The 15,103-nt window shown below is 40.7% G+C and overlaps 2 protein-coding genes across 2 annotated transcripts; both read right to left on the bottom strand.

Annotated features, from left to right (window-relative positions):
* Nucleotides 1-615: 615 nt before the first annotated feature.
* LOC134202704 (uncharacterized protein K02A2.6-like) lies at nt 616-2,148 on the bottom strand. The gene has a single exon (XM_062677714.1). The coding sequence runs from the start codon at nt 2,146-2,148 to the stop codon at nt 616-618; it is 1,533 nt and encodes a 510-aa protein (XP_062533698.1).
* Nucleotides 2,149-12,042: 9,894 nt separating this feature from the next.
* On the bottom strand, nt 12,043-14,264 carry LOC134202712 (uncharacterized). Its single transcript, XM_062677721.1, has 3 exons — nt 13,399-14,264; nt 12,748-13,176; nt 12,043-12,692 (listed from the first exon to the last, which is right to left on the bottom strand). Exons 1-3 carry the CDS (start codon nt 14,166-14,168, stop codon nt 12,281-12,283), a joined length of 1,611 nt encoding a protein of 536 aa, XP_062533705.1. The 5' UTR covers nt 14,169-14,264; the 3' UTR covers nt 12,043-12,280.
* Between the last annotated feature and the right edge of the window lie 839 nt (nt 14,265-15,103).

The following is a 15,103-nucleotide window of genomic DNA, read 5'->3' as shown; positions in this document are numbered from 1 at the left end:
ACAGCAGTGGGGAGATTCTTGGAGCAGTCGGGCCATCCGTCACGAATGTACTTGATAACAGTTTGAAGCGTGGCATTTGTTGATGTTGCTTCCTTCAATGCTGCAAATGAGACGGGAACGTTTTCCGTTGCATCGGAAAGAATGCTTGACAAATCTTCCTCGAGGGTGAGCGCTGCGATGACATATTCTTCTTCTGGTTGGATGGTTTTATCGATCAGCCGGGATAGCACATCTGCACAACCAAAGTCGTTCGTGGATACGTGTTTAATCTCGAAGTCGTAGTTCATCATTGTAAGGGCCCAACGTTGTAATCTGTTTGCTGTATGCAACGGAATGCCCTTTTTGGAACCGAATATGGACAGTAGCGGTTTGTGGTCAGTCAGCAGCGTGAAATGACGTCCGAGCAAATATTTATGGAACTTGGTTACTGCATAAACTAACGCAAGTGCTTCTTTTTCAGGTTGTCCATAGTTGCATTCTGCTGGAGCAAGTGTTCTGGATGCGTGCTGTATGGCCTTCATGGCACCATAAGGAATTGGTGGAATATGACTGCACCAATTCCACTGCTGGATGCGTCTGCTGCCACAATAATCGGTAGTTTGGGATCGTAATGCGTCAGAAGTAAATTTGATTGGAGAATTGTCTTGAACTGGTCAAAGCCCTCTGGCATTCTGGGGTCCACCGCCATTTTGTTTCTTTCTTCAAGAGCTGGTCCATCGGATGGCGCAATGCTTGTAAGTTGCGCACGAATCTTCCATAAAAGTTGACTGCACCCAGGTACGACCGGAGCTCGGAGATGTTGGTTGGTGGTGGAATTGTAGCGATTGTTTTTACCTTTTCGGGATCAGGATGGATGCCTTGCTTGTCCACGATGTGTCCCAAGTAGCCGAGTTGTGATTGAAAAAAACTACATTTCTCAGCTTTGACATGGAACCCATACTTCTTTAACCGCTGGAACAGTTGGTTGAGTGATGCCAAATGTGACTCCATGTCCTTTGAGAATACGATAACATCGTCGATAAATGAACGGACTCCTGGTATGTTGGCAATCATTGCATCTACCAGACGTTGGAAAGCTCCTGGCGCTGATTTTACCCCTGGTGCTAGGCGATTGAACTGGAACAAGCCACGATGGGTGTTAATCGTGAGTAACTTCTTGGAATCATCATCTACCTCGAGTTGCAGGTATGCGTCTGAAAGGTCGACGATACTGAAGATGGTGCTGCCGTTGAGTTGAGCGAAAATTTCCTCCGGAGTTGGAAGCGGATAATGATTGGCTTCCAGCGCTTCATTGAGTCCAGTCGAGTAGTCCGCACAGATGCGGACTCGGCCGTTTGGTTTGCGTACCGCCACGATAGGAGCAGCCCATTCAGAGAAATCGACCGGCTGAATGATGCCCAATGATTGTAGCCGTGTGAGTTCGGCATCAACCAATGGTATAGTGTTGAATGGAACCGGTCGTTTTGGACAGAATACTGGTTTGGAATTTGATTTCAGATAGAGTTTTACCTTCAACTTCTTACAATGTCCTAGAGATTTACTGAATACTTCTGAGTGCTTTGCTCGGAACTCACGAACTTGCTGATCGAGCGACTTCATCTTGATTTGATTGCAGACCGAGTCGATGGGAATTGACCATAGTCCGAACAATTCTATCCAGTCGATGCCCATGAGGTTGAGGTTGGCAGTAGATGTTACAAAACAGCGTCCTTGGGTGCTTCTGTCGTTGATGCATATTTCGCACTGGAATTCGCCCATGAGCTTGAGCGGCTTGCCTGATGCGTTCATGGCTTGAATAGTTGGTTTCTTGATTGCAGGTCTTCCCAAGTAGTTCCACGTTTGTTTCGAGATCACCGTGATGTCGCTCGCTGTATCCAATTGTAGCTTGGTTGCTACGCCATTAATGAATGTGGGCACGTACTTTCGCTTGTTTGAATGTTGAGCGATGTGGTTCACAACATATACGCGGATTTTGCTTTTCTGGTGGATTTGCTGGATTTGAATGATGACTTTTTCTCCTCTTCCGGTTTCACTGATTTTTGCTTGGAAAAGCAGCTGCAATAACCCTCTTTGTGGCCAACCCGTTTGCACTCTTTGCACATGTGATTTGCGAATGAACAATCCCGAACATAGTGCATTTGTCCACATTGCCAACAAGGGGTGCGGGGAGTTTTACTTTCCGGCTTCGATGGCTGTTTCTGACGATGGATTCCTCTGTCATTCTTTTCTTGAAGTGCGTGCACCGTTGATTTCGAGAATGATGGACGCTCGATCATGGAAGTGTCCGCTTGAAGATTGACGAGCCGTTGATAGTCGTCGATCAGGGTTTGAAGAGTGACGGGTGTCCCTACTACTTCGTTTTCGATTCTGGAGAGTAGTCTTGCTCTAATGTCCGCGTAGCCATGACCTTTGAGACCACAGACAAACATCAGGCATTGTGAGATACACCCTATTACAACGCCGCATTGATGATGGTAATGATGACTGTAACCACACTCACACAGGTCAACTATGTTACCCATGTGCAAGTATGCTTTACTGCAGAGCTAGACATGTGTGAGTGAGCATTACCGCGGAGCGAGGCTTTATAATACAACCTACCGTTGGCCCGAGGCCTTTTCTGCATCCAGTGCTCGTCGAGGCAGGTTGTGGCTCCCGGTGCAGCCGGTTGGGTGATTCCGCTTGTGAACCGCGTTTGCGGAGTTGCACAATGGCGATCCTGCCAGGTATAATATCAACGATGATATTATATAAAAAAACCCGACTTAATCCACCTACAGTGAACGCAACCCTTCTTACACTTTTGAATGGTTGTGTGTGCCCAGTGCATATTACAATTTCTATGCATATGACCTTCAATTGAATATAAAATAACTGATATTATCATGCTTTTATCGATTTCAAAATAAAAACCCGACTTAATCCACCTACAGTGAACGCAACCCTTCTTACACTTTTGAATGGTTGTGTGTGCCCAGTGCATATTACAATTTCTATGCATATGACCTTCAATTGAATATAAAATAACTGATATTATCATGCTTTTATCGATTTCAAAATAAAAACCCGACTTAATCCACCTACAGTGAACGCAACCCTTCTTACACTTTTGAATGGTTGTGTGTGCCCAGTGCATATTACAATTTCTATGCATATGACCTTCAATTGAATATAAAATAACTGATATTATCATGCTTTTATCGATTTCAAAATAAAAACCCGACTTAATCCACCTACAGTGAACGCAACCCTTCTTACACTTTTGAATGGTTGTGTGTGCCCAGTGCATATTACAATTTCTATGCATATGACCTTCAATTGAATATAAAATAACTGATATTATCATGCTTTTATCGATTTCAAAATAAAAAAAGGATATTTCTGGAAATTTAACAATTTTAAAAAAATACAAAAAGGCTGCAGATTTGATTTGCCGCCTTAAATGGCAATATTACAGCTTCTGTTTAAGCCCAAAATAGTTCAAATCGAGTCATAGACGGCTGAGATATTGGTGTGACAATTCTTCATTAGTAGTCTGAAAATATGTCTCATATTCGTATTTCACAGATATCTCTGAAACCGAATTTCCAATTGCAGAAAAAATGAATGGGTCCAATGACAAAACATAGCTTTCGTTTAAAGATAAAATCGCACAAATCGGTCCAAGGACGACTGAGATCTTGATGGGACATATTTTACCAATGTGTGAAGTTGATACGTCTAATGCTTTATGTTCGTGTTTCAGAGATATCTCGGAACCCAATGTCTAATTGCAAAAACAAAATACAATGGGTGCAATGGCAAAGTCATAGCTTTCGTTTAAAGATAAAATCATGCAAATTGGTTTACAGACGGCTGAGATATTCATGTGACATTATTTTGTTAGTTTTCTGAAAATGCACTTCATGTTCGTATTTCTCACATATCTCTGGAACCAAATGTCCGATTGCAAAAAATTGAACTCGTACAATGACAAAGTCATAGCTTTCGTTTAGTGTTAAAATCGTGCAAATCGGTCCACGGATGGCTGAGATCTTGATGTGAGATTTTTGTAACGCACATACATACGCACACACGCACACACACACACACATACATACATGTGCTCAGTTCGTCGAGCTGACTGGATTGGTATATACGATTTGGGTCTCTGAGCCTCGGATAAAAAGTCGGTTTTTCAAGCGATCTTTATACCCTTCTTAGGGTGTAAGAAGGGTAAAAAGGATATTTCTGGAAATTTAACAATTTTAAAAAAATACAAAAAGGCTGCAGATTTGATTTGCCGCCTTAAATGGCAATATTACAGCTTCTGTTTAAGCCCAAAATAGTTCAAATCGAGTCATAGACGGCTGAGATATTGGTGTGACAATTCTTCATTAGTAGTCTGAAAATATGTCTCATATTCGTATTTCACAGATATCTCTGAAACCGAATTTCCGATTGCAGAAAAAAATTAATGGGTCCAATGACAAAAACATAGCTTTCGTTTAAAGATAAATCGCACAAATCGGTCCAAGGACGACTGAGATCTTGATGGGACATATTTTACCAATGTGTGAAGTTGATACGTCTAATGCTTTATGTTCGTGTTTCAGAGATATCTCCGGAACCCAATGTCTAATTGCAAAAACAAAATACAATGGGTTCAATGGCAAAGTCATAGCTTTCGTTTAAAGATAAAATCATGCAAATTGGTTTACAGACGGCTGAGATATTCATGTGACATTATTTTGTTAGTTTTCTGAAAATGCACTTCATGTTCGTATTTCACATATCTCTGGAACCAAATGTCCGATTGCAAAAAAAAATTGAACTCGTACAATGACAAAGTCATAGCTTTCGTTTAGTGTTAAAATCGTGCAAATCGGTCCACGGATGGCTGAGATCTTGATGTGAGATTTTTGTAACGCACACACATACGCACACACGCACACACACACACACATACATACATGTGCTCAGTTCGTCGAGCTGAGTTGATTGGTATATACGATTTGGGTCTCTGAGCCTCGGATAAAAAGTCGGTTTTTCAAGCGATCTTTATACCCTTCTTAGGGTGTAAGAAGGGTAAAAAGGATATTTCTGGAAATTTAACAATTTAAAAAAAATACAAAAAGGCTGCAGATTTGATTTGCCGCATTAAATGGCAATATTACAGCTTCTGTTTAAGCCCAAAACAGTTCAAATCGAGTCATAGACGGCTGAGATATTGGTGTGACAATTCTTCATTAGTAGTCTGAAAATATGTCTCATATTCGTATTTCACAGATATCTCTGAAACCGAATTTCCAATTGCAGAAAAAAATGAATGGGTCCAATGACAAAAACATAGCTTTCGTTTAAAGATAAAATCGCACAAATCGGTCCAAGGACGACTGAGATCTTGATGGGACATATTTTACCAATGTGTGAAGTTGATACGTCTAATGCTTTATGTTCGTGTTTCAGAGATATCTCCGGAACCCAATGTCTAATTGCAAAAACAAAATACAATGGGTGCAATGGCAAAGTCATAGCTTTCGTTTAAAGATAAAATCATGCAAATTGGTTTACAGACGGCTGAGATATTCATGTGACATTATTTTGTTAGTTTTCTGAAAATGCACTTCATGTTCGTATTTCTCACATATCTCTGGAACCAAATGTCCGATTGCAAAAAAAATTGAACTCGTACAATGACAAAGTCATAGCTTTCGTTTAGTGTTAAAATCGTGCAAATCGGTCCACGGATGGCTGAGATCTTGATGTGAGATTTTTGTAACGCACACACATACGCACACACGCACACACACACATACATACATGTGCTCAGTTCGTCGAGCTGAGTTGATTGGTATATACGATTTGGGTCTCTGAGCCTCGGATAAAAAGTCGGTTTTTCAAGCGATCTTTATACCCTTCTTAGGGTGTAAGAAGGGTAAAAAGGATATTTCTGGAAATTTAACAATTTTAAAAAAATACAAAAAGGCTGCAGATTTGATTTGCCGCCTTAAATGGCAATATTACAGCTTCTGTTTAAGCCCAAAATAGTTCAAATCGAGTCATAGACGGCTGAGATATTGGTGTGACAATTCTTCATTAGTAGTCTGAAAATATGTCTCATATTCGTATTTCACAGATATCTCTGAAACCGAATTTCCAATTGCAGAAAAAAATGAATGGGTCCAATGACAAAAACATAGCTTTTGTTTAAAGATAAAATCGCACAAATCGGTCCAAGGACGACTGAGATCTTGATGGGACATATTTTACCAATGTGTGAAGTTGATACGTCTAATGCTTTATGTTCGTGTTTCAGAGATATCTCCGGAACCCAATGTCTAATTGCAAAAACAAAATACAATGGGTTCAATGGCAAAGTCATAGCTTTCGTTTAAAGATAAAATCATGCAAATTGGTTTACAGACGGCTGAGATATTTGTAACCGTTCGGTTCCAATATGGACTTGTTGGCTCCACCACAAGTGAATTTCCGTCACCAATCCCTCCCATTACGACCTTTCCAATAATTACACCTCGGAACTGTCACACTCACTGGTCGAAGATTTATCTCACGAGTGAGTGCGTGTTCCACTTTCACGTCATACCAAGTGTGACCAGATGCGATAGACGTTCGAGCAGTTTGAGTTCGGGCAAAAGATACACAGCCCTGTTTCAGCTGAGCTTGCCCATAGAGGGAGCTCAATGTAACAGGATGGGCAAACATAAAAAGCATAAATCATAATTTATGTAAAATGTGCTATATAAGAAGCGGAAAAGAAGGATTCTCCCTCTTTTGCATAGTGATCCTAGAAAGAAGTAGTAGTGCGCGCGTGTTTAAGTTATAAAAGGATCTGTTCAATGTTAGTCGTTAAAATACTTATTGTTATAAATTAAATAGTACGGATTTGTGTTGGTAAAAATCGATTAGTGTGTAAAATCCCTTTCGAATCCACACGAACAAATAACGACAGTGAAAAACGAATTAAAAACGAAATAGAAAAAGGTAAATGTTAATGTGAACAGATGAAAAATTAGAGGTTAGGAAGTGACGTCGCAGGGTACTAATCCGGTGTGTCCAGGTCCACGACAAAGGGACCTTTTTCTTTTGTACCTTTTTTCCAAGGTCTCGAGAGTGCAGTGCCACAGTGGTGATTTCCGGGAAGATTTGGCGAGTGCCCGTTGGCTTGGATAAAGCAGCGTCATTGCTGGCCGAAGTGTGGCCGCCATCTTCCAACACCGATACGGAAAAGCCACGTCATCAATCTCGCAGGGCAACACTCGTCCCGTCCGTGGAATGATTTCCGGACTGAAGCGGCTCCGCAAAGAGCATCAAGCCGGCCAGATCAAAGCTGATTGGTCACATCACCAGAAAACACCGAATCCAACAAGCATGCAAGTACCCCAGATGTGACGTCACAAAATAAATTGTAAAATGTATGAGCCAGGTGTAGCCATCTTTAAGAAAGAGTAACCCTTGATTTTAAGGTCTTTCACCATTTTATCTTGTGTCGTTTTCCCGGGTCCACAAAGGGACCACCAAGCCTTGTCTTCCTTGGATCACTGTGAATAGATACCCCCCCCCCCCCTTTGAGTAATAGCTTTGCCCATCCTACCGCATTAGACACCTTTTATCGACAGCTCTGTTTACAGTTCCCTCCTGCGAAGAACCGAATCATCCTCAGCTTGAGTATTGGGGTGATTGAAGTAGCGTAACGACCCGGTAGAATACCCTCCCGTGAGCTAGCGAGTTTCATATTCATGTGACATTATTTTGTTAGTTTTCTGAAAATGCACTTCATGTTCGTATTTCTCACATATCTCTGGAACCAAATGTCCGATTGCAAAAAAAATTGAACTCGTACAATGACAAAGTCATAGCTTTCGTTTAGTGTTAAAATCGTGCAAATCGGTCCACGGATGGCTGAGATCTTGATGTGAGATTTTTGTAACGCACACACATACGCACACACGCACACACGCACACACACACACACACATACATACATTTGCTCAGTTCGTCGAGCTGAGTTGATTGGTATATACGATTTGGGTCTCCGAGCCTCGGATAAAAAGTCGGTTTTTCAAGCGATCTTTATACCCTTCTCAGGGTGTAAGAAGGGTAAAAAGGATATTTCTGGAAATTTAACAATTTAAAAAAAAATACAAAAAGGCTGCAGATTTGATTTGCCGCATTAAATGGCAATATTACAGCTTCTGTTTAAGCCCAAAACAGTTCAAATCGAGTCATAGACGGCTGAGATATTGGTGTGACAATTCTTCATTAGTAGTCTGAAAATATGTCTCATATTCGTATTTCACAGATATCTCTGAAACCGAATTTCCAATTGCAGAAAAAAATGAATGGGTCCAATGACAAAAACATAGCTTTCGTTTAAAGATAAAATCGCACAAATCGGTCCAAGGACGACTGAGATCTTGATGGGACATATTTTACCAATGTGTGAAGTTGATACGTCTAATGCTTTATGTTCGTGTTTCAGAGATATCTCCGGAACCCAATGTCTAATTGCGAAAACAAAATACAATGGGTTCAATGGCAAAGTCATAGCTTTCGTTTAAAGATAAAATCATGCAAATTGGTTTACAGACGGCTGAGATATTCATGTGACATTATTTTGTTAGTTTTCTGAAAATGCACTTCATGTTCGTATTTCTCACATATCTCTGGAACCAAATGTCCGATTGCAAAAAAAATTGAACTCGTACAATGACAAAGTCATAGCTTTCGTTTAGTGTTAAAATCGTGCAAATCGGTCCACGGATGGCTGAGATCTTGATGTGAGATTTTTGTAACGCACACACATACGCACACACGCACACACGCACACACACACACACATACATACATGTGCTCAGTTCGTCGAGCTGAGTTGATTGGTATATACGATTTGGGTCTCCGAGCCTCGGATAAAAAGTCGGTTTTTCAAGCGATCTTTATACCCTTCTTAGGGTGTAAGAAGGGTAAAAAACAAGTCCGAAGGTGTGTAAGCGAGAATCACTCAACTGGCAATTGGATGACATACCGCGTGTTTTTTTTTCGTTGACTGCTAGCTTGTGGGACGCAAGTTGTAAGGAATCGTGCGTGTTGGTGCGTGTACTTTGAGACGAAAACCAGCGCACAACTGCCACAAGCGGGAAGTTTGATGGAGTGAAACGGCCAGAAAGGCAATTATTTAGTTAATTTGTGGGACGCAAATTAAAGGAGAAAAAGTGCGCTTAACTGTTTTCGGGGCGGGATGAGCGGTGAGGAAAAAATGCCGGAAAGGCAATTCGTTAATTTGTAGGATGCAAATTGACTAAGAAAATGTGCGCATTAGTGTTTTCGGGACGAAAACTAACGCACGGGATGTTCGGTGAGAAAAAATAACGGAACGACAATCACAATGCGTAATGAGAAAAAGGCAGAAAGGCATTTCTGGAAAATGTATCGAAAAATATGTTTTCTGTAATCCGAGTACGCATGGAACGCTTGAGACGAAAATGGAGAATGAATGTCAGAATGACTAATCAAAATTAGTCAGTAGTTTTTCGAAGACGTCATTGAAAGTAATGAAGAATACGACATCAGAAGCCGACCACCGACACCTGGGTTTGAACATCTTAAAACGTGATGGAACAGTAGCTCACATAACATATAGGGTTATTTGCCATGAAATGTGATCATTTAATGATTTTGAAACGATAGCGAACCTAGCGGTGACAGTCAAGTTTTACTGAACAATGAGCATAAGACAGAGCAGCAGCGCATACTTTTCTGTCTCTTACTTTCGCGTTGGATTTAGGGGAGCGTCGTTCGTCAATTGTTGATATACAGTCAACATTGAAACTTGCAGTTAGTTCTATCGGTGCAGTAGAGGGATGGAATGTCAGGATGCCGTTCAATCCCGAAGACGAATGGCATGATATGAATGAAATATCATCGGTAACACAATTGGACGAAGACGATACACGGTCGTTAGCATATGTAGCATATATGCACAATGTACGGATGACGATACTGCTTGCTGCAAATCACAACAGTAAGCTGGCGGCTGGTGGTGGAAACCCCGAAACGAGTGAGAGATTATCCTCATCAGAGAAAGGACTTGCGGTCTGCGGAGCTATTCACGCCTTTTAAAACCTGTTGAAATTGATCAAACTTGGGCTGCATCATGTCACGAGACAGAGATCGCTGGGCTGTCTTCGTAGTGATCATATCCCATCATTTTCGGAAATTGTGTCACCCAATGTTATGAGACAGGCTTACAATAGGTACCTAGAAAACTTTGAGATATTGTCGATGCAGATAAAAACAAGAACATGTATGAACTTGTCTCAACTACGTCGCTCGACTGAAACGTCGCTGGTCGGTGGCGACCCGTTCCAGTAAGCGCTCCAGAAACGCAGGCATATTCAATGCGTCGCTGCAGCACCAAACCGGAAAGCGCTCGCTGATTGAGCGACGCGACGGTCCAAAGCGATGACTCGCATAGACAATAGTTGTGCCATGGCCGCAGCAGTAGCTTCTAGAACTATGTAAAGAGAGGAGTTGACAAACGTTGTTTAGACGCACAATTTATCTTCTCCCCACAGCATTATAGTGACACCGGAGGAAATGATAATGGGAGAAGATTAAGAAGAGAGCAACCATTGTTGAATCGGGGTAACGATATCTTAAATGAGGATGAAATTAGCAAGCGAGATTGAAAGGCGAAGCTGAAGGGGAAAGACAAGCGTCGAGGAAAGACAGAACGAGGCGTACGTGTAAAAGGAGACAGCAAGTAACTCGAACGAAGGACATATAAATTAAAGTGGGTGATAATCTATTTGCAGTAGAAATAACACTAATACTTCTAGAGGAAGACAGCATACCTCGACAGGAGTATATAATACTGCGGAACCACGCACATTCATCTGGAGAAGTCAATTAAAGAATTTATCCGTGTAACTGAAGAGGAGAAACCATTTACGAGACAGTAGTAAGAATAAGTAAGGTATTATATGTTAAACAATCAAATTGCATTAGAAATTGAAAATGGATTGATGGATAAAACTGTACGGAAACTCCTGGCCATTTCTTTTTTTTTTTAAGCTGAAGTGGGATGTGAGATACACCCTATTACAACGCCGCATTGATGATGGTAATGATGACTGTAACCACACTCACACAGGTCAACTATGTTACCCATGTGCAAGTATGCTTTACTGCAGAGCTAGACATGTGTGAGTGAGCATTACCGCGGAGCGAGGCTTTATAATACAACCTACCGTTGGCCCGAGGCCTTTTCTGCATCCAGTGCTCGTCGAGGCAGGTTGTGGCTCCCGGTGCAGCCGGTTGGGTGATTCCGCTTGTGAACCGCGTTTGCGGAGTTGCACAAACATCAGGCATTTGAATTGATCAATTTTCATGTTTTTGAAGTCAAAATCCTCACAAGCACGGTTGACTTTGCCAGCGTAATTGATTATGTCCTCTGCTTCCGTTTTTACTAGCTGCAGACACTGGTACCGTTTGCTGAATATGGACATTTGCGCTTCGAAAATTTTCTTGAGGGTTTTGATAGTGTCGGCAAAATTCAAGTCTTTTGACAGCTTTGGCAGGATAAAGTTGACGTACCGGGTATGTGCCGGTGTATCCAACTTTCGCAGCAGCAATCGGACCTTGGCGGCATCGTCCAAGTTCCTGGCGTCGGAATCGAAAAGGTCCTCGTAACGGCTGTACCACTTCTCGAAGGTTATTCCGTTTTCCGGGTCGAATGAAAATTCACTAATGTTCGTTGCTAAGGCTTCGATTGTTTGCTCCGGGTTGCTAGGTGCTGGTGTCGGCTGCGCTAGCTTCTGCAGGAGCTCCGCCATTTGAAGGATTGCTTGCTGAAGATCTGCCATTGCCTCCGGTTCTTAAGTCCTCGTCGCCAATTGTTATGTCCGGATTACTTCCAGAATAAAATGGACTTGACTTTTCTTAAAAAGAACTATCTTTATTGGAAGTCAAATCAATACTGCATAAGAATGACATATTGGTTTTCTTTATATAGTAGAGCAAAGGTAACTTAGATAAAAATTATGATCCATTGATTACTACGATCCAACAGATAGGCTTTCCCCCCTCCCCCCCAAGTAGATTCCAAAAATTATGAGATCATTAATTTATTATGTAACAATGGACTATAAAATATTCGATAACATTAGATGTTGGCAGCATGTATATAAATCATTATAATCTACGTGTTTGCTTATCATATTCAGTTTAGGTTCTTTGAAAAAAAAAAGGTTCAACATTAAGTGTTTTCTAACAAACAATATTAGGCATTCGCTGATGCACCTTGTGCTGAGATATCTGTAGAATTGGATAAGGGCCGCACTCCAAACCGAAAATGCAAATTACCACCTGGAGAAAAGCCGCAATCGTTGTTCAATGAGTCTAAACTGATAAACTGATATTCCCATATAAATGATGTGTTGAAATTTTTGCTCTGTCGTTTTATGACAATATTTTTCGTTACATTGGTATGTATCAGTTCGATGAAGAAATCACAGCAAACGGCAGATCGTTTCTGCAAACCGATAAAAGCTTTAAGTTTGTTCGAATGCACATCTGCATAAACCTCCAAATACCACTGTCTATTTTTACCATCTATAACTTCAGAGGAACGTATTGGCGTTCTATTTTTAAGATTGCTTAATTTTGGATGAAAATGCATAACAAGGTGTTTGCTGAAAAATAAATTCATGAATAACATAAAAATTGAATATTTATCGATTATCTTACTAGTCATCTTCATCTCTTACACCATTGTACTGAAGCTCCATTATGTCCAATTCAGACAATACATTTTTACAACGAACGCCAATCTTCATCACTAAATCGCCATTGGTTTCCCTGCAAAAACCTTCTTCTACAAGAAATGAGGAATATACAACCTCTATCGCTTTGTATTGGTCTTCGAGTTCGAATGATTGGTGTATCGTCTTCTCATAGTCCTTATGAGGAATCGTTACCAGCAGCTTGTGGGGAAATTCCTGTATTCGAGGGTCGACTGTACGTGGCTCAATAAGAATCATATCCATTTTCGTAACCGTAACTCTCCATTCAACACCGTTGTCCATAATCAATTGAGAGACAGAGATATCCCCGTTGGCAGCATTGCGAAACGCTCGAAAAACAATTTCCGTACATTTATATTTTTCGATCAGTTGGCTATAACAAGATGATATTTGTAATTTATTTGAAGCCCTTACTTTTATCTGTTTTAGTGCCGTTTGATCTAATGACATAATAATAATTTATCATTGTAATTGCCTTTTATAAATTCAAGTTGAATTCAATGTACGAAAATCTGCCGGCTTCCATCTACTGGTTATGTCTAATGACCATTAATCCAAACGGTAAACATGGGGAATAGCACAATCTACATCTTACCATTGAAAGTCGTCAGTTTGTTGAACCGTAACTTTGACGTCCTGAGCTAGCAGTTTATCACAATTAGCATCAAACTCCGAAAGTAAATTCAACAATCTGTACGGCGACACCTGTTTTGCTGTATTCCACATATCTTCCAAAACCGCACCATTCGTAAAAGGAACATTCAGCTTTTCCTTTAGTATCTGCTTCCGAACTGTAGTGACTCGCGACACTTCCAGTCGAGATTCCTCGGCAATTGCTTCAATCTCTTCTAACATCTCAGCCTCTTCTTTCTCAATGAACCGAAGATTTCTCCGATAAACCTCACTTCCCGCATGTAGTTCATCGTTGAATTTCTCAGCGATCTTCAATTTATCCCTTAGCCTTGAGGTCCTCTCGAAATAAACGGCCACCAAATTGTCGATCCGGTGAAAGTCGTGTGGCTCTCCAAGGCACATGCAGTCTCCACAAATACTCACCGAGCAGTTCAAGCAATATAGCGTACGCTCTTTCCAATGCAAATCGCAAAGATCACTTCTGTCGACACTCAGTGATGCATTCGTTTCGTTTCCAGGACCGGTGACCGAGTTGGTCACGCGACATTCGTTGCGGCATTTCCGACAGACTCGAGCCGCCAACAGTGCCACATCGGCATCAGCCATTACCATTGCACTAACCAAAACATTGAAACAAGCAGTGCAGCAAATTTGCAGACAGTTTGTGCAGGAAATAGCTAAAACCGAATACTTTCCACAGCTGGAACAGACGGGAAACACGTCGAGAGACATTTTACACTTAAATTTGGCCGGTTTTGACTTTTTATTTATTTTTTTTATTATTTTTTTTATCGCGAAGGTGCAGTTTCAAAAAGTTCAAAAAGCAACGCCGCGGACAACAAAATAATGGGGATGCCACATAGTTGATTATTTTTCGATTAATCGATATCGATTATGTATATTTGTCACACCAGGTCACACCAAGGTCACACCCAATTTGGGTTTTTTAATTTTGAAAAACATGTTGATTTTTTTTTATTCATTCGATAGAACACCTTTTTCTGAGCTACAACATATTTTTGTCAAACTCATAAACCCTAAATTTGATGTTAAAAATCAATTTTAAAAGTTTTTGAAAATTTGATTGCTTGGCAGAGCTCAATGAGCGTACACGGAGCAAGCAAAATCAGTCTAGGTTGAATTAACCAACAGGTTGGTTGATTCTAAACCGAAAATTTGTTTGTGTATAACTAGAATCTATTAAACTCAAAGTTATAGTTTGGGTTAAATCAACCTCATAAATGTGTTTAATTCAACCAAAGTTATCTACTTTGAAACAATCTTCATTGCTAGTTTGGTTCAAACCAGCCCGGTGGCATCCCTATCTCACACAATAGGTTTGTTTTGCAGCCAACATTGCGCGACCGTATCCCACTGACAGTTCTGTATCCTAATGAGAATCAAATGTGAGGTTTGTAAACAAAACACATACTATCATGAATTTTACACTGAGATGTTGGCTGCAAAAACATGGCGTCGTGCCACCCACCTGGTTCAAACCTACATTCTTGTTAATTTCAAACATATTTTGGTTTATCTTTATCAAAAACTAGTTTATGTAGCTCACAAATTAAAAATATTCATTCTCGCTTGCCGGTTTTTTCCGTTTTTTGTTCTCGGTATTTTTATTTTGTACTTCGTCAACCTATATGAGTAAAATCGAAACT

Source organism: Armigeres subalbatus, unplaced genomic scaffold (genome assembly GCF_024139115.2).
Source record: "Armigeres subalbatus isolate Guangzhou_Male unplaced genomic scaffold, GZ_Asu_2 Contig1366, whole genome shotgun sequence".
Classification (NCBI taxonomy): Eukaryota; Metazoa; Arthropoda; class Insecta; order Diptera; family Culicidae; genus Armigeres; species Armigeres subalbatus.
The sequence above is the reverse complement of the archived record's forward strand: the minus strand, read 5'-3'. Positions and strand labels throughout refer to the sequence as shown.

Excerpts from the sequence above, each read along its gene's own strand:
- LOC134202704 (XM_062677714.1), bottom strand. The coding sequence starts at position 2,148 with ATGTGGACAAATGCACTATGTTCGGGATTGTTCATTCGCAAATCACAT.
- LOC134202712 (XM_062677721.1), bottom strand. The coding sequence starts at position 14,168 with ATGTCTCTCGACGTGTTTCCCGTCTGTTCCAGCTGTGGAAAGTATTCG. Across the intron at positions 13,177-13,398 it reads CAAACTGACGACTTTCAATG|CCAACTGATCGAAAAATATA; the intron begins GTAAGATGTAGA and ends ATCTTGTTATAG. Across the intron at positions 12,693-12,747 it reads GTAAGAGATGAAGATGACTA|CAAACACCTTGTTATGCATT; the intron begins GTAAGATAATCG and ends TTTATTTTTCAG.